Raw genomic sequence first — 22,426 nt, 5'->3', positions numbered from 1 at the left:
TACCTACAGCCCAATCTCATGGAAGCATTTCCTTAACAGAGGTTCCTTCCTCTCAGGACTTTAGCTTCTGTCAAATTAACATAAAACTAGCCAATAAACCCTGTAATACCTATAATTGGGAGGTGAGGTAGAAAGAGCACACATTTAAGGCCAGTCTGGCTACATAAGCAAACCACATCTAAAACAATAACAAGGATAATATGACAAACAGTGAGTACAACAGAAATTTTCTTTACAACTGACAGTAGCATATAAATTGTCTCTTATAAATTAAATAAAAAATACCAAACACTAACAGACAGCAAACTCTATTAGTTAATTTTAGGACACTGAATTAACATAAAAAGCTAAAAAACTAGATTCTAATGAACCATACTGTTGTGTTTTAATGAAATCAGTTAAGCAAAAATCTGACTCTAGAAGATTCACATACCAGCATGACTGTATTCTTCTGTGTCTAATATAGCAGGGAAACCTCCATTAATGATGTCCAGGAAGAAGAACTCAGGGTTGTTCTGGGAATCATATTCATAACCTACAAAGAAGGTAGGCCAAGAACACAAACCTGAGGACCCTCTTTCAGAGAGTGGGATGGGGAGGGGAGACAGAATCTAAAACTTCTTTCAATTCTTGCCCCTCCCCCATCAACATCATTTTCCCTTATATGTAAGCATAATATTTCAATAATATCTGCTTCCAAGTCTAATATATATTATATATGTATATACACATTTATGAATATATATGTATGCTTATGTGTATGTTATACATATTTGTATGAACTCTTCCAATGAAACAATCATTTGAATTTGGCCTACATTTTTATTGGACTCCAAAGACTCACAAACGTTTACACATTTTTAAATGACAAAGGTTAACCAAAAACAAATAATGAGTGATGGACAACAAATATTTAACTTATATTTGTAAAGAGAATCATCCATAACTATATTCATATTTCTCTAAGATGAAACTGACAGCATGAACCATTACAAAGTATGTCTTCATCCAACCTGACTCTGAAAAATACAGGCAGACCAATATGTAAGTCCACAGAAGTCAGACTTGAGCCACTACAGCCCCCAAGCTTTGCCTAAACCTGAAACACCAAGTTATTGCTAAGTTAAGTAACATCTCCACAGCTCCTCAGAGTCAGATCACACTAGGGGAAAACTGAAAACCACCATCTGCTACCTGAGCAAGAACACGATGATGCTGAGCTTTCCAAAGCTGTTCCAATGACAGATAACCAGACTTGAGGACAGCATATTAATTAAGAGGGTCACCACAACTGGAAGCAGAACAAGAGGCCTAGGAAAAATACTGTAACACAGACATGACACAGGACAGCAGAAAGAAAAGAGACCTGAACAACAAGCCTGTGCTGCACAACTAACAGAGTCCTGTCACCAAATTAACCAAAGGTATTTAAAATGGAGAAAGCCACACACAGTAAACCTGCATGAGGGTCAAGGAACATTCCTGAGAAACCCTGTTCTCTCCCCAGATCCCGTGAATGAAGGAGATCTCACAGCAAAACCCAGCCATACCTATAGATGTGAAGTACTCCAACGCCTCTTGTGCAGGCCCGTGATACATGACTTTTCCTGAGGCCACTAAGGTGAGACTATCAAAAAATCTGAAGATGGAGTACTGAGCCTGATTAACGGAGAAGATGATTGTCTGTCCCCTCATAGACAACCTAAGTTCATAGAGGAAAAAGTCATAAGTCACTGGTCAGCCAAACCTTGAAATTCTCAACAAATATTTTATTTCTGAAGTTATATTCTTCGTTCCCATTTCAGCTTGAATTTTTCTTAAAAATACCTCTTCTCACTTGTATTATGCACCTAATAGAAAAACCAAGTTCCAAGCTTTTATTTAAAAGACTAGCTTTGTAAAGTGTGGGACATTAGTAGTCCAGGGTTCACTAGAGTGTTACTATGTAGATCTGTGCACAGTCTTCTCAGACACTGAATCGGAATATTGGGGAGTCAGTGCAAGGAATCCATATCATGAACAGGCAGCCCAGGTGATGGGCATGTTCACTCAAGCTTGAGAACCCATGACAGAGCAAAGATTACAACTATGATTGTATGCACAATTCCCTTCAATCATTTACACATTCTACCTCTTCAAGAATTGGTTTTCATTGTTCTGATAATGTTATTCACATTACTAACCACTTGTTCTTCCTGCTAAACCCTTCAGCAAGAACCTCATCTCAATTTTCACAATATCGGCATATGGCATGTCTAATACAATTTCCACCTTTCTGTTGATAAGGCTTAAAAGGTCAGGAAACAAGCCAGGGAGTCACAGTGAGGGGCAAATCTGGGATTTGATCTTTGGTTTAATTCCATAATAGGAAAAAATAAGCTAAACTACCATTTCAGGGAGTCATATCTTCTGTTAGGAAAAACAATAACCAAAAAAGGTGTTTAAACCTGCTATGAAAATATTTCTATAAAAGCTGGGTATGGTGGCATATCTGTAATATCCCAGCACTTGGGAGGATCAGGAGTTCAAGGCCCAGCTAGGGTACATGAGACCCTGTTTCAAAAAGACAAACAGAAAGAATGAAAGAAAGAGAGGGGTTGGGATAGAGGGAAGAAGGGAGGAAGAAAGGAAGAAAGAAAGGAAGGAAGAAAGGAAGGAAGGAAGGAAAGAAGGAAGGAAGGAAGGAAGGAAGGAAGGAAGGAAGGAAGGAAGGAAGGAAGGAAGAAGGGAGGAAGGGAGGGAGACAAGGAAAAGAGAATGAGAAAGCTGTGAAGTGTGGTGCACACCTTGAATTCCAGCATTTAGAAGTCAGAGGCAAGAAAGTGAGGTCAGCCTGAGCTACAGAGAAATGAACAACTATGAAACTTCAAGAAAAGCATCTCATAAGCATATACTATGAGGTGTTACTGTATCCAAAGACAGATAGCCTCAAAGACAGCCAGGCCAGATAGTAATATCAATGCAGGTGGACAGAAGTGGACAAGGATTCCTTGAAAGCGAAGTAGATTTGCAATCCATCTGCAGGTAAAACTGAATACCAGCAGCTAGGAAGAGAAAGAACCAGCTGTACACAGTGTGAACTAAAATGTCTGTCCAAGAAACTATGAGAGCTCACTGCTACACAGCAAGGATTGTGTGTGCCTGAACGTGTTTGAGAAAGGGAGAAAGCAGGGAGAAGAGACAGGGAGGATTAGAGAGGTAGATAAAAAAGGACACAGAGAAAGATAAATAACAGGTGTGGAATTAAAATATTAAAACAGATTGTAGGAAGAGCAGCTTAGGCTCAGGAAGAGCCCTTCTGTCATAAGCTGGCTCATTAGGTGGATGGTAGTAGAGAGCTTGCAAAGACTCAGAGAGCAGCCACACACAGCACGAGCCTTCCTCAAAGTAAGGTCTAGGGTCTGTGGCCTCAGTATCTCCTCCCACAGCATTCAGTTTGGAAATGTGGGGAGTGTCTCACACCTACAGAATCACACCTAGAGTCACACTTACAGAATCACATAGACAGAATCACACCTACAGAATCAAACATACAAACTCACACATACAGAATCACACATGCAGATTCACACCTACAGAAACAGAAGGTGGGTTTTTTGTTACACGAAAATAGAATTTTATTTTAAAAATATATATCCTTGTCAGCAATTTCTTAAAAAATATTCATTTATTGTACAGGGTGTTTTGCCTTAAGTATATGTATGTATACCATGTGTCCTTGGTGTATGTGGAGGTGAGAAGCCTGCATTATATCCCCTAAAACTGGAGTTACAGCTGGTTGTGAGCTGCCATGTGGGTGCTGGAAATTTAACCTGAGTCCTCTGGAAGAGCAGCAAGTGCTCTTAACTGTTAATTCATCTCTACAGCTCTTGTCAAATAATTTAATTTAAAAATTTTATTTTAAATATATGAATCCTTGTCAAAAGAAGGAACAATATTGAAATATGTTGTATAAATTTCTAAAAAAAAAATAAATTAAAACATGAAAAACCTCCCAATGAAAGGGCTTCCACTAGCCAAAGAGGGATTGATTTAATACTTACAATAATGAAGAATAACACATTACAGTACAACATAGGAACTGGGGACAGAAACCTTTCCACACAGTGACATGTCAGCTGGTGAAGTGATTAAAACAAGAAGAGTTACTAATTCACAGGACAGCTGGTTGGTGGAGATGAGATAAGGAGCAGAATAATGACAAACAGCCAACTGTTCCCTGTCAGACTGTTAGTAATCACAAAAGGAAAAAATTGTAATTTCATATGATATAACCCAGCAACCACCAGCATGAAGAGATGATCAAGATTCAAGACAGAAAAGAGAGATGGATCAATGTGTAAAGACACTTGATGCCAAGTCTAAAGAGCTTAATTCTCAGAACCTACCTGGTGGAAGGAGAAAACCAAGTCTCCCGAGGTTTTCTCTGACCCCTATATGCATGATATACAGATATAGACACACACACACACACACACACACACACACACACACACACTAAATAGATAGATAGATAGATAGATAGATAGATAGATAGATAGATAGATAAATAAATAAATAAATAAATAAATAAATAAATAAATAAATAAATAAAATATTCCTACCATGGAGGATGCACTTCCAGGAGTATTGAAGACCAAGGAGAACACAGCATATCAGGGCCTGAGTCTGCTCCCAGAACATTGGGAGAAACTACTTAGGATGACCCATGCAATGCACTAAGACTAGCCATGGCATGAGACACAGGGACCGAGAGAAGCATTCCATACTGAAAATGAACAAGAACTTGATCTTAGAGTGTCCTGAAGCAGACAGGAGAGGGGACAGACAGGGAAGGTGTGACACCTGAGGAGTCTACAGACTAGAAGGTGACAAGGCCCCAGGTGTTGACTCCCTCACTGGGAAGGTGCAACGGTGGATGATGTGGTTCTTGGAGGGACAGGCAGGAGTGTTTAGGGTGATGGACCGTGATGTCAGAACAAAACAAAGAACAAGGGGAAGGAAGGACAGACAGAGAGTGCAGTAAAGTTCAACAGCCAGGAGCCCAGGTCATGGGAATAGGACAGTCCTTATATGGTTCTTGGGGTTATTCACTCAGTTTGAAACTCTTATTAATTTTTAAAATGTAAAAACCTAACCCTTACACTTTTTTCTATAAATGTTTCAGTCACAGACTTCTTTTTTGAGAGAAGGAAATGCCATTTCTTTTATTTCATTCTTCCTCAGGTTTAGGACCTAGAACTTAGGAATCATTCCCCCAGCTACCACATCCAGAGCTAATCCCAAAGATAATGCTATTTATTGTAGATGTAACCAACCGTCTTATTAAATAAGAAACACACAGCCAATACAGAGATGAAAGCCAAGAGATCAGAGCAATAGCTAAGAGCTAAAAACCTTACCCTTCACTGTCGCTGTACCTCTCTGAAAGAGAGCTACTTCCTATGTCTGTCTTTTTTTTTAATAGAGTTTCTGTTCTGCCTTCTCATTGGTTGTAAACCCAACCACATGACCTCCTAGTCACTGCCTGTCTGTACAGACCTCCAGGTCTTCTATGGTTGGTATTGAGATTAAAGTCATGTGTCTCCAATGCTGGCTGTATCCTTGAACACACAGAGATCTACCTAGCTCTGCCTACCAAGTCCTGGGATTAAAGGCATGCACCACCACCGCCCAGCTTTCGCTATGTATTGCTAATAGCTCTGACCCCCAAGCAACTTTATTTATTAACATACAAATAAAATCACATTTCAGGCCGGGCGGTGGTGGCGCACGCCTTTAATCCCAGCACTCGGGAGGCAGAGCCAGGCGGATCTCTGTGAGTTCGAGGCCAGCCTGGGCTACCAAGTGAGTTCCAGGAAAGGCACAAAGCTACACAGAGAAACCCTGTCTCGAAAAACCAAAAAAAAAAAAAAATCACATTTCAGTACAAATAAAATATCACCATAATTTATTCCATCTTCAAAGCACTCCAGAACACACCATTTCCTAGCTAAGGAATCCCCACAGCTTAACCTCCTGCTGACATCTTTACATCCCCATGATGCAACTGGACAACCTTCTCCATGGTTCATGCTCTGTTCTAAACTCAGAAGCCTTCTCACATCCCCTGACATGGAAACCCAGGTGGTCCAGGCAATCTACATCTAACCCAACCAACCTGCCTCATCTCAACTGTGAATGTGGAGGGCTGAATTGTGTCCTTCCAAAGACTCATTTGTTAAAGACTCACATCTAAAAACTTAGAATGTGGCAATAATTGAAAACAGAGTTTTTTAAAAAGGTAATTAAGTTTAAATGAAATTACTAGTGTGTCCTAATGTAACTGGTGTCCTTTAAGAGATCAGGGCATAGACACATGAAGAGGAAGGAGACACTATCCACAGCTCAGTGACCGAGGCCTCAGGAGACACAGCCTGTGGATACTTCAATATCTGGCTTCTGGTATCAAGAACTGTAATAAATTTAACTTCTATCAAGTCATCCAGTCTATAGTGTCTTTAGAAGTACACTAGCAACTTTCCATCCCCTCAGGCCACCGGGTCTAGTCAAGTTGGGCTATTTAATGTTCCAGACACCTCGAACATGCTTTGCTTCAGAACAAATGCATTTCCCCTCTGTACAGCACTCTGTTCAGATCTCACCCACTCATCCCCAGCTCACTTATCACATGCTTGCGGGTTATGGGGACACTTATTTAAAGCAGTGCTCCACCTTCCCCACAGCCATCTTTCCCTATGCTCTTGTCTCATTGTTCTTGATGTGTGTTACTTGTTAACTGAAGTTTCCCTCTAACAATCAAGGAAGAAATTCTGATGCTTACTTCTGAATCTCCTACACATAAATATACACAAGTGTCCAGGTATTAAGTGAATAAAACTTAATGTTCCTTTGGCACTTACCTTTTCATAACCAAGATGACATCTACTGTAGTTACCAAGTCTAAGCCAGTGGTGGGATCATCCAAGAATAAGATGGGATGCTCAGCAACCAGCTCCATTGCTATACTGGTTCTTTTCCTGAGCTCTTTAGATCTAGGCTAAAGCAACAAGAACCATCATTATCAACAAGAACACTCACAGTCATTGTCATTTGGTGAACTAGCCTTTTCCAGCAATAAAGATTTTGTTATATCATTATCCCAAGACGCAGAGTATGGGCACCTGGGAGAAGAAGAACTTTCTCTTTTCCATGTGAGTAGAAAGAGGCTGAGGTCAGACTTGACATGAAGCCCATGCTAATGACAGTTACTGTTTGTTCTTTATCAACTCACATGTTCTAGGATAATGAGTTATCATACTCCAAGACTGGCACAGTGAGATCTCTGTCTAAGGAAGGAGGAAGACGGGACAGGAGAAGATGAAGTATCTCTAGTAATTTAGTCATTTAACACCCTCCCAACACACACATACACACACAACACAGGCACTCTACACAACATACATACAAATATACACATTACACAACACAACACAGACACACACACACACACACACACACACACACATACTGCTTTTTATCAAAAATTCCACATTGCCTTTTTATGACCTTTTTAACTTCCTTAAGACTTTGCAAATTGACATTTATACTGTACAGCACCACAGAATTCATGACTCATCCTTGTATGCAAATCCAAAGGATGCTATTGTCTATAGGTCAAACTGTCACAATCTTGGACCAGTCAATGTCATTGTGTAAGGTGAGAAGGAATATCAAGATTCATGGGGACACATAAATAGGGAACAATTCTCCCCAAACATGATAACCAAAATCATGATCAAGCCCTACTGACAACATACAACAAAGGATGTCTGGGGATATGGGTGAGTGTGGGCATGACAAGGCTGAGAATATAAAGGAATTATTAATTTTGATAGTTAAGAATAGAGTTTCTAGATAAGCAGATGTTCTTATTTTTATGGATGAAAAGTAATTAAGTACTCAGGAGTAAGATACTCCCTAAGGTTCTTTTAAAATGCCGAAGTGAGAAACAGCTTTAGTGAGCATGCTGTTGTCAACACTCATGGGCCCAGGAGGCTGGTATTAGCAAGTGTACTATTGTGCTGGCTATACAACAGTCAAACTTTTTACAGAAACTACATATTGCCTCTACATTTCTTAAATCAAAATCTTATGAAAGGTTGGAGGGAAAAGCACTTGCCACACAAGCCTGAAGCCTGGGTTCAATCCCTGGAACTCACATATAAAAGCTATATGCAGTGGAATGCATCCATAATTCCATCAAGATGTAATTACAGTGAGATGAGAGGTGGATCAGGAGCATCAGGCATGGGTGTAGGGCATCAGTAGAACAAGACAGACCCTGACTAACAACAAGGTGGAGGAGAGAGAGGATCCTTGACAAAGGTATCCTATGACCTCCATGTGTATGCTATGGCATTCAGGCAGACTCACACATACACACACAGATACACACACACACACACACACACACACACACACGCATGCACTCATGCACGCACGCACGCACGCATGCACACAAGCATGCATGCACTCACACACACAATTTTTTAAAAATCTATTATTAAAAAATTATATTAAAGTTCTGGCAATTCATTACATTTCATGACTTCAAGAAGTTAAAAAACATCTTTGTATGTTGTCCCTAAAAAAAGTAAACAACTTAGGGCAGTGAGTACTTACTGTTAAAAACAGAACCAAAGAAAGAACTTTATTGTAAATATAAAACAGAACCAAAACAAACAAAAATTCCATCACTCAGGAAAAAAAAAAGCATGGTAAATGGAGCTTTTCTATTGTTCTTCCCAACAAGACAAACATCTCATAAATGACTGTGGAGAAGTATAATGGGAATCGATAGCCATTATCTTCTATTCCTCACTGCCTCTAAGGAGGAGTCACCACAGGAGTTAATCCATACAAATTGTATTCTGGGGAGCCCATTTCCATCCATACAACCAAATGTCTGCTCAGCAGACATCTACATATAATTTCTCAATGAGTCCATGTTCTTGTGAGAGACAGGATGGTTTGGAGGACACAAGAAGTGTGAAGCAATCTTGATAGTGTAATCTCTAAACATTTAAAAAATAAAGTACCTAATCAATATAATAATAAAAATATAACAATATAATAATAAAAAACATTTGGGGACTGCAAATGGTTATAGACCTGACAGGCTGAAGATATAAGGATTTTATTCATTTTGATAGTTAAGAATGGAATTTTTAAAGATTAAGAATAATTAAGTATTTAGTAATAATGTATTACATAATAGTCTTTTAAAATATGTTAGTAAGAAACTAGTTAGCTATGATATAGTTAGCTGTGAAGTTCACCCCTCCTGATCCTGCACAAATCCTCACAGGAGTCACCAGGTCCACTCTGTTGCTCTTGCTCAAGTTTGTACCATTAAAACCTAACACAGGAGCTGGTACTAAATATTGACAGAAGATAAGGAAGGAGGGAGCAGGGGCAAAAGGAAATCCTAGGTTTCCATCTAGTTACTGATAAAATGATCTTAAATAAGTAAACAAGGAGTGAAAGGTTTATTTCAGCATAAAATTTGAAAGTACAGTCAACCATTGCAGGGAAGTCCAGGCAGGAAGCTGATGCAGCTGGATACAGCCAGTCGAGAGCACAGAGAGGATGAATGCATGCAGGCCTGTCAGTGTTCAACTCACTTTCTCCATTCTCATGACACCCAGGACCCAAACACAAAGAATGGTGCTGCCTGAGTGGGCTGGGTCTTTTCACATCGCTTAACTAAATCAAGACAGTCACCTCAGAAATGTCCACAAGCCAACTGGCTACAATTCCTCATTGAGACTCTCTTCTAGATGATTCCAGGTGGCTCCAGACTGTGTCAAGGTGACAGTTAACACTAGCCGCCACAGACAGGATGGGATAAAAACACAGAAAGGCTACAGAAAATAACAAGCACTGAACAAGTCAGAAGTAAATGCTAAAGAGACCAAGTACAACCCTGGAGGAAATAAATGCAGAGTGAAACACGTCATATGTCAGTCCAGAAAACATTCTGAAACAACAAAGGGACAAGTCCTCGGGGAAGAGACAATAAACAGAAGAAAGCACTTGTCAGATTCTCCATGAGTCAAGAGTTTAAGTTTGAGGAAGAGGAGGCTCATGTGAGGAAACTTGGAAATGGCCATGTGAGGAATGCTTTTCCCTCCTGGATCACACTCCATTCCCAGGTTTAACCATTGCTAAGAAGGCTTCCCAGCTCAATCTCCACTTTACATCATGTAACCAGTCATTTACTCTTAATTCAGAGAACAGCCACCTGGACCACACACATTATAGAAAACTGATAATAGAGGGTCATTTTATCAACATGGGGATATTTTTCTTTTTTGGCCCTGAGTCTTTCAAGATTTTTCTTCACATTACCTTGACATTTGACTCTTTTTCCAGATCCAGAAGTTCAAGGACTTCATCAATTCGCCTTCTTCTTTCACATCTTTTTATAGTCATTGGAAGTCGAAGAGCTGCTGAGAACTCTATATTGTCTCTCACAGTCACTGTGCACATCACCACGTCATTCTTAAGGTTAAATAGTATTTCAATTAAATATAGTTATCACTAAGACAATCATTCCAACAAATGTAACTTAATCTTCATATAAACCACACACAATGTAATATTCTACTGAAAAAATAAGCCTTCAGTGTTACTAATTTCAAGTAGAGAGCCTGATGTAATCATTTTCACCCCCTCATGCCTTCCAGGTAGAGCACAGGGATTTTGGTGACTGCTACCTGCAATTATTTGCAGAAGTCACCTTCTATGCAGTGGAGAAAGACGAAGGAATGGCAAAATCGGACAACAGCAGTCCTTTGTAGAATTAAATCACAGCTGCAGTTACTAGTACTGTGCTGTGGGATGTTCTGTATGGCAAATGTGTTACTAATTAGTCAATAAATAAAACACTGATTGGCCATTGGCTAGGTAGGAAGTGTAGGCGGGACAAGGAGGAGAAAAAAGCTGGGAAGTGGAAGGCTGAGTCAGAGAGACACTGCCAGCCACCATGATGACAAACAGCATGTGAAGATGCTGGTAAGCCACGAGCCAATGTGGCAAGGTATAGATTTATAGAAATGGATTAATTTAAGCTGTAAGAACAGTTAGCAAGAAGCCTGCCACGGCCATACAGTTTGTGACCAATATAAGTCTCTGTGTTTACTTGGTCGGGTCTGAGTGGCTGTTGGACTGGCAGGTGAGAGAGATTTGTCCTGACTGTGGGCCAGGCAGGAAAACTCTAGCTACAGTACTGAGCCACAGCTGCCAGACGCCAATACTTCCCCTTCTTCCTATTTAATAATGCCAGCCTCAGGCTAATGAGTCATTAGGAAAAGCTGGTGTAGAGAAAGTTGGGCCTACAAATGTGTCATATATTTGATTGGAAACACACAAATCTATAAGCTGAGCATCTAACCATACAGAAGCAAAGGAAATCTAAAATTACAAACCCATGAACACTTACTTGTGGTACATAACCAGAAGTACATTTGAAATTAGCAGGTTGAGGTTTTCCATTTATCAAAATATCTCCTGATAATCCACGTGGATCTTTCTTTGCAGCTAAAACATCTAGTAACCTACAAAGGGTTATATATGTTGTATAGTTTACTTTCTCCCTTCAGTAAAAGCTATCACCTTTTAGCTACTCGAAAAACAAAAATTCTGCATATCGTAAGTTTAACTGACATCACACACACACACACACACACACACACACACACACACACACACACACTGCTTTCTGCTCATTATGTGCTCTAATACAGCCCAGAATTATGAGTGCAAGACATGATCCACATGACCATCCCTCCCTGCAATCTGACCTTGAGACTCAAACTCATAATGTGCTGCTGTATTTTGAGAATTAGCCCTGGTGATGATTTCTTGTTCCCAGAAAACTGTGCTTCATCTTTCTAATTTTAATATTATTTTCCCCACATTAGATAATAATATGATCCAACACCATATGCCAATCACTCTCTCATTTCCTATCAGTAAAGTGGACCCTGTAAGACTTTCTGTTCTTGATAGAAAATTAGAATGCATCTCCTGAACATTATCCACAGCACATGGGTCCAGACTCACACATATATACTCACAGATATACTCACACAATACTTACAGACTCACACATATACACTCACAGATACACTCACACAATACTTACAGACTCACACATATATACTCACAGATATACTCACACAATACTTACAGACTCACACATATACACTCACAGATATACTCACACAGTACTTACAGACTCACACATATACACTCACACAATACTTACAGACTCACACATATATACTCACAGATATACTCACAATACTTACAGACTTACACATATACAATCACACAATACATAAATAACCCCTGTGGAAGTGATTTTACAGCACAGAAACTGGATACAAAGGGCTCACATGTGCTTTCCGTTATACTCACCAAGATCTGCTCCCATCTTCAGGTCCCATGATGGCATTGAGGCCAGGTCTCATGATCCCACTGTAAGCACAAAAACATATTATGGGTGATTTTTCTATTTAAAAGAAGTTATATTAGCTTAGTGTCTACACTGTATATTCTGTTGTAATTGAATGAAATTGTATACAGAAAATAAGCCAAACTCATAGGAAATAATTTAAATATTAATAGAGGTCTATTATTTACAAAAGATGTCAACTGCTAGTGGGGACTCATCAGAAATATGCCTCAGATATCACAAAATCCTTTTTGTTTATTATTTAAATGACTTCTCTTTTTAAAACATGGTGCATCTAAGTTCAGTGTTCCTTGAAGCAAGCAGCAGGTTCTCATGAAGACTCAATTACACATATGGCCTTTATGTGTCAAGTACACAACAGCTTCTTGTTCATGTTTGATGATCATTATCTTCATATAGCCCTGCTTGCTGCCTCGTAAACCTCATCACAAGAAACCAGTGATTCATGGAATACTGATAGCAGTGTTGTTACTACTAAAATAGGATCAAACCAAAATCAATGCACCTTAAGTAGAAATCCAAAGACTAGAAAGAATCACTCAGAGGACAAAAGATTGTTGCCAAGTTTAACACTCAAAACAAAACAAAACACTACCTTAATCAAAATATAAAAGTTAATACACACCCACAAAATGTTGATTTCCTTCCCTGATAAGGAGATTAGAATATGCTCAGTTTAGAATTGGGAGACACCCTTCAAGTAGAGGACATTATTTACTAATGTATAGGTAGAGCAAAAGCACAAATTATGTCTCAAAAAACTAATTGATTTATTCAACATAGTGAATATTCAGATTGAAAAAGGCATATGCTTATAGAAAACATACTATGTTCCCATTTGTTATTTCATATTCAGACAATAGATCATGAATCTATCTTTATGTATGACAAGAAGAGGCTGGGAGATGGTTCACTGAGTGAAGCACTTGCTGTGTGAGGGGGAGGACCTAAGGTAAACACCCAGAATTCACATGACCTTGGGTGCAGAAGTGGGCACCCATAACTCCATGCTCTATGGAGAGACGGGAGACAGACAGGAGAATCCCAGGACTCTTGAAGGCTGCTATCCTGGCATACCCAGCACTGAACAGTGAGAGACTCTGTCTGCAACACGGTAGAAGGTGAAGACCAGTGCTCAAGGTTGTCCTGTGATGGCCTTGTGCCATGGGTGTGTCCTAGCATGCACACATCTGTACATGTGAACACATACACACACATACACTTACACACCCACATAAACAAATATATACACATACACACAAAAAAATATATACAAAGCTTATTAATAATAGAGAAAGTGTTGGTTGAAAAAGTTGTTCAATGTTGCAACCTCTTTATTTCATGCACGTGTGAACACTTACACACATACACACACACAAGCAAATATATACACATACACACATACACTTATACACACACAAACATATATATATATATGTATATATATACATAAACAGATATATACACATACATATACAGGTTATTGATAATAGAAAAAGTCTGTGTTTGTTGAGTTGTTCAGTATATTGATCTCTTTAGTTCATGCACATACTTGATATTTGACAGTCTTTCTTTCACTTCTGTTTTTTTACGAAATGGAAAGCCACTCTGTATTGTCTCTCGATAGCTGATGTTATGAAAACTCAACACAGCCTTTCCAGTCAATGTGTCCGGGTCACTGGTGTCCATTCTAGGAAGGTCACTGGGATTTCTTTCTATCATCGGGATTGCAACAGGGTCATCATTGGAAGACATCTCCAGAGGTTCTTCCTTCCTGTAGAAGGAACAGCAATATTATGTTGATGGTGAACACAGAAAAAAATTATTACACAGCACAGGACACTTTAGTATTGTTTTAAACTGTGAAGTCATAGGCAGATTCCTTCCTGATGAACAGGACATTTGGCTGTGATTATCTAAGGACCCTGTGAGAACCAGACGGAACCGAGTACATAGACTCCCCTTAGACACCCAATTCCTAAGAAACAAATGCACCCTAACGAGTAGAGTATAAATGTGATTCATAATTCATAAAGGAAGAAGGGGAGGATGAGGGAGCAGATTTGTCTTACTTCAAAACCATAATACATTATATAAATTCAAATGTAGAACACATGACCACCATTACCACATCTCCTCTGTGTGTGGGGGTTGTGTGTGTGCACATGTACAGGTGTTCAGATATGTGGATTTGTGGAAGACAAAATCATGTAGCAGATACACATACATAGAGAGCAATTCTGGAACAGGGTGGCCAAAATACACGGTTCAAGACACAGTGTCAGTTCAAGTTACAGAGATGGTTCAAGGACAGATTGCTCCATAGCACAGAGCTGACTCCAGGCACAAGGGTCTGAACAAATGGGAGCTCAAGTGAGCCACTTCACTTATGTGGTTGTGGTGAGCAGAAGTCCTAAGACGGGGTTGAGAGTTTGTTGCCTTGTGTCTAGTGATGCTCACATCAGGTGACCTGATGATGGCTCAGTGGGTGTGATCCAAGTGAGGGCATGACAGTGCTCATTGCTCTGGTGTTTTGGACAAGGACACAAGCTTGGTTTCTTAGGCAAGGTTTTCAAATATCATGGGTCTAGGTGCTCCTGGCTTAATACATTTATAGGTAGGAATAGTTCATTTGTGTTAATAAGTTATTTATCAATCTATGTCTTACTATCTGTGCTGGACATTTGCACATATAAGGTATTGAGTCATTTTGCCTCAGCATTGCTTTCAAAATGAAGCAAACCACTGCTGTATAAAATGGAGTCAGTCACCCAGGACAAGGCACACTCTGAAAACTACTGTCCTATACAATACAAAGGAACACAGATGGGCACAGCCTGAGCTCTGCACACTCGGTCTCTCACAGTGCTAAACCCAGGAGCTTCTATTCTCTGAGTTTGAGCTGTGGTGTGGATCCAAAACCATCAAGCACATGTCATGGTGCCCTGGGATGCGCTGGGTGGTGGGCAGCCATGAGGGACAGTAGTGCAGGTGAGAGTGACTGACAGACACACTCCTGGCTCAGGCTGTGGAGGCATGAGGACAGGCAGCCCTGACTCCTGTAGCGGGAATGACATGGCTCCTGTGGACGACTGCTGAGCCTGAGAGTTCTGAGCAGGTGGCTGGAAGATTCTTTGGTTTCTGAAACTGCTTCATGCTGCAATTTGTATGCAGCAGACAGGGGCTGAGAACTCAGAACCCCAGTGAAAGGATGATCCAATTTCCACAGATTCCTCCTTATTGCATGGTGGTTTGCTGCTGGATAGGATTTGAAAATGCTTACTTAGGCACACAGCTCAGCTCCCAGGACATCTCTCCATTGTGGAACTCCACACTGAACTTCACACCCACTTCCCCCAAAGCCTTCTGGAGACAAGGCTTGGATTAGACAAACCCACAATTGGAAGTGTCTACCTGGACTACAGGCCACATGACCTCTGGGACTAGCAGTGGCAAAGAACATACAAAGACAGTCGGTCTTAGAGTGAATGATGCTCTGTGCTTAAGGCACCTGTGTCCTGTGTACAGCATCAGCCGGGAAGGCGGCAGCAGAGAAGGATGGTACGCACCGAGTATGACCCCAATGCCCCAGACCTGGCAAATTCTATGAGAGCATCAAGAGAGAGGCTCGTCCAGGTCTCTGTCTTCCAGATACTAAAATGTTATGTGTAATTTTCATATAGTATATTACTTTTAAGATTTAAAAAATTTTTAATCTTTAAAAAAAATCCTTGTCTTGTCTTTCCTTAATCTTACTGTTGTTGACTATGAGGCAGGGTCTCCTTGGAAGGTTCAGACTTGCCACAAATTTCTAATCCTCCTGCCTCACCTTCCAAACGTCAGGATGGAAGGCCTGTGGTTTATCTATTTTATTTACATGTTTTTAACTATGTAACCATATTGTTTTTAATCTCTTGCTCTTTTCTCTTCTGCTCCTTCTCTTTTTCTAACCTTTCTTTCTACACATCCTTTATTCAACTATTTTGTTAGTGTTGTTTTTACCTTTATTAGTTTATAACTTCATGTTTTATTATATCCATTATGGTAACTGTGGGGAAGCTGGTTCTGGTCTTGTTACTGAGGTTCCTTTTCTCCATCCTGACCCTGCTGAGGTTTAAGCTCTTGGCAGATGAATGCTGACTGTGCACGTCCTCACATCAATGTCTAAAACATGTTCACTCCACAGGTGCACCACCCACAACAACGAAACACAAGGATGTGAGAAAACTAGGTTATATCACTTCCTCAAATGATTATAAGTTGTCAGCAGTTGAATCTAAGCATACTCGATTAAATAGAATGCTGATGAAATCATTCAGGAGGTTAACTTAGAAAGGATTGCAGCTTCAAAAAGAGACAACGGAAGGAAATAAGCAAAACAATACAAGATACAAGTAATAAATAAAGAGAGAATTCTTTAAATGGAATTTTGGAAATGTTTACAGATAATTTTTTTTAATTCAGGAGAAAGAACCAACAACAGACTAAATTAACTGAAAGATAAAAATACCAGGGCTTCAAAGACAAGGTTAATGAATTACCGCATTCAGAAAGAATAAAGAAAAACTTGTGATGACCTCCAGGACATGACAGAGCAAACAAGAATGTTTCATTAGAACAGAATGCTGAAATAGAGACCAAAAACATAGAAAACCTGTTCATTGAAGGAATATCGTAAAATGTCCTGTATCTACTGAAAGATTAAGATGTTCACATAGAAGTAATTTACACCACCACATAGATATGATGAGAAAATATTCTCGCCATATTACATTTTTGGTAAAATGCAGAGAGTGCAGAGCAAGAAAAGAATGCTGGAGCTACTAAGAGAAGAGCCAAGTTACAAACAAAGTACCTGATTGGCAAACCAATCAGAACAACAGCACAGTCCTTGACAGAAATGCTGAAGGCCATAGCGTGGAACTATGTATTTTGAGCACTTAAGAAAGAACTGACAACCAATGTGACTACAGCAAATTTGTCCTTTGTAAAGACCTTCAGGATGAACATAACTAAAGCAATGCTGACCACTGAGGCTGCCGTGAGGAAGACACTCCCAGGAAAATAAAATCACAAAGGAAGAAGACAGAAAGCTACAATCCCAAGAGCTCAGGAGAAAATAACTCCTGCAGTTCTCAGGAATCAGCAGTATTGACTCAGTAAGTGTGCTGGTTAGCTTTTTGTCAACTTGACCCACACTGGAGTCATCTGGGAGGAAGAATCCTCAGCTGAGGAATTGCCTCCATCGGATTGGCAAGTCTGTGGGGCATTTTCTTGATTGATGATTGATGTGGGAGGTATTGATGTGGGAGGACCCAGCCCACTTTGGAGTCCTGGGATGTTTAAGAAAGCAGGCTGAGGAAGCCATGAGGAGTAACTAGTAAGCCATGTTCCTCCATGGTTTCTCATTCAGTTCCTGCCTAAGTTCCCCCTTGGCTTCTTTCAGCGTTGACTGTGATGAGGAAGTGTAAGCCAAATAAACTTTTTCCTCCCCCAGTAGATTTTGATCATGATGTTTTATCACTGCAATAGGAAGCAAACTGCCAGTGAGTCAGCAAACTTCTAAGATGAGAGAGAAAAGAACACACAGCAATTGAAGCCAAAACAGAAAATCACGCGAAGAGAAACTCACCAAATTATAGGATTTCATTCACTACAAACATTTTAACACTAACCTAACTAAAAATGGTCTCAATTCTGGAGTAAAAGATGCACCTGGCAGGCTGAATTGAAAAGCAAAACAATAACCAATTGTTTATTGCAGCAGGAAACTCAACCAGCTGGCAAGGTATATGGAGACTGAAAGTGCAAGGATGAAAAATCAGATATCCAGCCAAAGTTAGGAAAAATAAAGATAAGTACATATTAATAATTGGAGCAATCCACTACAAACGACTATAAATATATATGTAATGAAAATCAGTATCACAGACTCTATAAAACAAACCCTACTGGACAAACACAGCTGGATAAAATACTGGTGGGTGACTTTGGTTTCTTATTTGTACTTTAATATTCTTTAATAGTATATATTTATTGAGGGAAGTAATATCTGTGGATGAATATTTGCTGTTCTGTGCTGTAAGCATTAATGCTTTCTCTTCAGTGTGTGCAGAGTACTCAGTAGTCTGTCTCTGATCCAGGGAACTTGGCCTACACTTTGATTTGCCATAGTAGAGTGTGTGTGTGAGTGAGTGTGTGTGTGTGTGTGTCTGTCTGTCTGTCTGAGTGTGTGTGTGTGTGTGAGTGTGAGTATGTATCTGTCTGTGTGTGTGTGTCTTTATGAGTGTGTGTACCTGTGTGTGCATTTATGTCTGTGTGCCTGTGTGTGTGCGCATTTGGTTCTGTGTCTGTGTGTGTTTGTGTGTGAGTGTGTGTGTATGTGTGCTTGTGTGTGTGTGCGCGCGTGCATGCGTGTGCGTGTGTGCATGCATGCGTGTGCGTGTGTGTGTGTGTGTGTGTCTGTGTGTGTGTGTGTGTCTGTTTGTGCTATTATTTGCTTTGCTTTTTCATTCTCTTTCCTTTTCACTCTTATCTAGTTATAGTTAGAATGGTTGTCTCTAGTGTAGTTATTTCAGTGATGGGTGCTACAGTGTTGGAGTTCATTTCTTTTTAAATTTATTTTGTTCTTTTATGTGTAGAAATGTTTGCCTCCACATATGTCTGCATGTCACATGCATGTCTTGTGTATGTGGTGGCCCAAAAAAGGGTGTCAGGTTTCCTGGAACCAGAGTCACAGTTGTGAGCTGCCATGTGGGTACTGAGAATTGAACCTTGGTCCTCTGGAAATGTAGCCAGCATGCTGACCCATCTCTCTATCTCCTGGAGTTTACTTCTTCGTGTTAGTAATGTATATATTCTGTAATTTGTAGTTTTGGAAAAGAGTACTTTGAAAATTTAGGAGACAGTTGCTCATAAAGTTACTCTGTCTCATGATAGTTGAATGACAAAATTTCCACATTTTTCTCTGTACCCTAGTGTGGGAATCCTAGCTATCCATGTGATGTGTACTGTCCATTTAGAGTTTAGTACATATGACACTGTTTGAGTAAACTCCCCCTTCAGTGAGAGAAACCTTCTGGAAGCTTAGAAGACTGTGCACACCCTGGGTTCTTCTACTTGTCTGAGTGACTGCTAAAATGAACAAAGCGTGCTTCCTACACTGCCAGGATTATGGTGGGATTAGGATGACTAACAATATCAGGCTGAGGACTCTGACCCTGAGGCCCCAAACTTGGAGCTCACCAGAAGGGAATGGTTGTAGTGAAGCTTACTATCTCCTTTTTCCTGTTTGTGCCTTCATAGTCTCCACTCCTGACAGTTTTGCCATAAAATCTTCGACAACTTTCAGATTCTCATAGTTAAACGGAACATATTCTAAGTCCAGTGATATCTATTTTGATATTTTTCTGTGCTTTAAGATTTGTTGTCTCAGCTTTTTATTAAGAAATGTGCACCCCAATAAACTTATCTGGGAGTCAGAGAACAGAACAGCCACTATATTAAACATAGATGTTAGCCAGTAGTAACACACGCCTTTAATCCTAGCATTCCAGAGGTATAAATCCATCCAGATCTCTGTGAGTTCAAGGCCACACTGGAAACAGAGCCAGGCTGTGGTGACACACACCTTTAATCCCAGGACTTGAGATCTCATGTCTTTGCTTGGGAAAGACACACACCTTTAATCCCAGGAAGTGATGGTAGGAAGCAGAAAGGTATATAAGGCACGAGGACCAAGAACTAGAGGCTTTTAGGCTTTTAGCAGCAGTTCAGCTGAGATCCATTCAGATAAGGACATAGATGCTTCCAGTTTCAAGAAACAGGATCAGCTCAGAAGTTGCTGAGGTGAAGTTAGCTGTGGCTTATTCTGCTTCTCTGATCTTCCAGCATTCACCCCAATATCTGGTTTCAGGGTTTTTTTTTATTAAAAAGACCATTTAAGATTCATCTACAGATGTGCTATTAGATAATGCTAGTCTTTAAAATTTACCAACTATCACTTTTCTTACTGATTTTGTTGTTGTTTATTTTTATAATTGTATTTTAATTACAACATTTCTCCTTCCTTTCCTCCCTCCAACCTTTCCCTATATACCCCTCCCTGCTCTCTTCAAATGCATGGGCTCTTGTTCCTAAATTATTATTGTAAGCGTGTGTGTGTGTGTGTGTGTGTGTGTGTGTGTGTGTGTGTGTGTTTCCAAATATAACCTGCTGAGTACATATAATGTTACCTGTATGTATGTTTTCAGGGCTGACCATTTGGTATTAGACAACCAGTTGGTGTGTTCCTCCCTGGGGAAGACCACCCCTCCTGCTCCCAGCTTTCATCAGCTGCCTATAGTTCTTTGTGTACAATTGAGGCCTCCTGGACTTTTCTCCACGCACTTGCCATGTTCATGGGTGTCCTCCTCTTCAGCCCATATTTGGGCAGTTGTGTTGATGAGATTTTATTGGTGTAGTTAGTAGGACATTCTTTTCAGACTTTCTTGGAACAACAGCCCCCAATTAATGACAGAGAAACTTATTACTAATTATGAAAGCTTGGCCTTTAGCTTAGGCTTCATTCCAATTAGCTTTTATAACTTATATTAACCTGTTTCTATTAATCTATGGTCTGCCACACGGCTTTTTACCTCTCTTCCATTCTGTGCATCTGACTTGCTCAGGGTCTTACTGGCATCTCTTGCACATCTAGATTCATAACCATGAATTCCTCTCTTTGCTGGGAAGTGTAGCCTATTCTCTTCTGCCCAGCTGTTGACCATTCCGCCCTTTATTAAACCAATCAGGTGTCTTTCTCACAGTCTGATTAAATATCCTGCAACATCACAGCAAACTCCCTGATCCTCTGGCTCTTATAATCTTTTTTTTTTTAAGATTTATTTATTATGTATATAGCATGTATGACTGCAGGACAGAAGAGGGCACCAGATCTCGTTACAGATGGTTGTGAGCCACCATGTGGTTGCTGGGAATTGAACTCAGGACCTCTGGAAGAGCAGTCAGTGCTCTTAACCTCTGAGCCATCTTCCCAGCCCCTAATCTTTCTGCTTCCTTCCTCTTCCACAATGTTCTCTGAGTCTTGGGTGAGAAAGTGTGTAGATGCATCCATTGGAGGTGTGTCCCCAAACTGCATTTTAATTGGTTGTAGTTTTCTGTAATGGTCTCTATCCATTGCAAAGAGCATTTTCCTTGATGAGAGGTACAGACTACAATTATCTATGGGTGTAAGGACAAATATTTACAGAGTGTTATTAAGGATTATGCTGGTTTAGTAAATTACGGTTATAGGTTCCCCTCTAATAACAGTGACTTCACTAGCACTGGTTAGTTACCTAGATTTCCAGTATGAAAGGCTGTTGGTGACTGCCTTAATTAGGGTTTCTATTGCTGTGAAGAGACACCATGACCACAGCAACTCTTATAAAGGAAAAACATTTAATTGAGTGGCTCACAGTTCATAGGTTTACTCCATTATAATCATAGTGGGACATGGTGGCATGCAGGCAGACATTTTGCCTGAGAAGTAGCTGAGAGTTCTATATTTTGTGCAGGCAACAGGAAGTGGTCTATCTTACTGGGTGTGCCTTGAGCATACATGAGGCCTCAAAGGCCACCTCCACAGTGACATACTTCCTCCAACAAGACCACACCTACCCCAACAAGTCCACACCACCTAATAGTGTCAATTCCTTTGAGGGCCATTTTCTCTCAAACCACCACAGTTACTGCCAGGCCTTGTGTGCCACTACTTCACCCACAGGGCTACTGGACAGGTCATCACCGATGTGGTTCATGATGTCATTGCTAGGGAGGACTGTTGTGTCTCTCTCCTTTGGAAACTTTCATGTGCCTTCTAGTACCAGGAAAGATAGTCCTCAGGGCAGGAGTGGGGAGGGG

At 40.2% G+C, this 22,426-nt stretch overlaps 1 protein-coding gene across 1 annotated transcript in view; it reads right to left on the bottom strand.

Moving 5' to 3' along the window:
• LOC131920848 (ATP-binding cassette sub-family G member 3-like) overlaps positions 1–14,278 on the bottom strand; it is a 40,786-nt gene extending 26,508 nt beyond the window's left edge. Inside the window, exons 1-7 of the mRNA XM_059275310.1 lie at positions 14,076–14,278; positions 12,466–12,525; positions 11,486–11,600; positions 10,393–10,545; positions 6,903–7,039; positions 1,551–1,702; positions 434–535 (exon numbers count right to left, since the gene is read on the bottom strand). Of these exons, the coding sequence (XP_059131293.1) occupies positions 434–535; positions 1,551–1,702; positions 6,903–7,039; positions 10,393–10,545; positions 11,486–11,600; positions 12,466–12,525; positions 14,076–14,278 (922 nt within the window). The remainder of the gene's footprint in view (positions 1–433; positions 536–1,550; positions 1,703–6,902; positions 7,040–10,392; positions 10,546–11,485; positions 11,601–12,465; positions 12,526–14,075) is intronic.
• Positions 14,279–22,426: the final 8,148 nt, after the last annotated feature.

Source organism: Peromyscus eremicus, chromosome 10, assembly GCF_949786415.1.
Source record: "Peromyscus eremicus chromosome 10, PerEre_H2_v1, whole genome shotgun sequence".
Taxonomy (NCBI): Eukaryota; Metazoa; Chordata; class Mammalia; order Rodentia; family Cricetidae; genus Peromyscus; species Peromyscus eremicus.
Note: the sequence above shows the minus strand (reverse complement) of the source record. Positions and strands in the feature narration are given on the sequence as shown.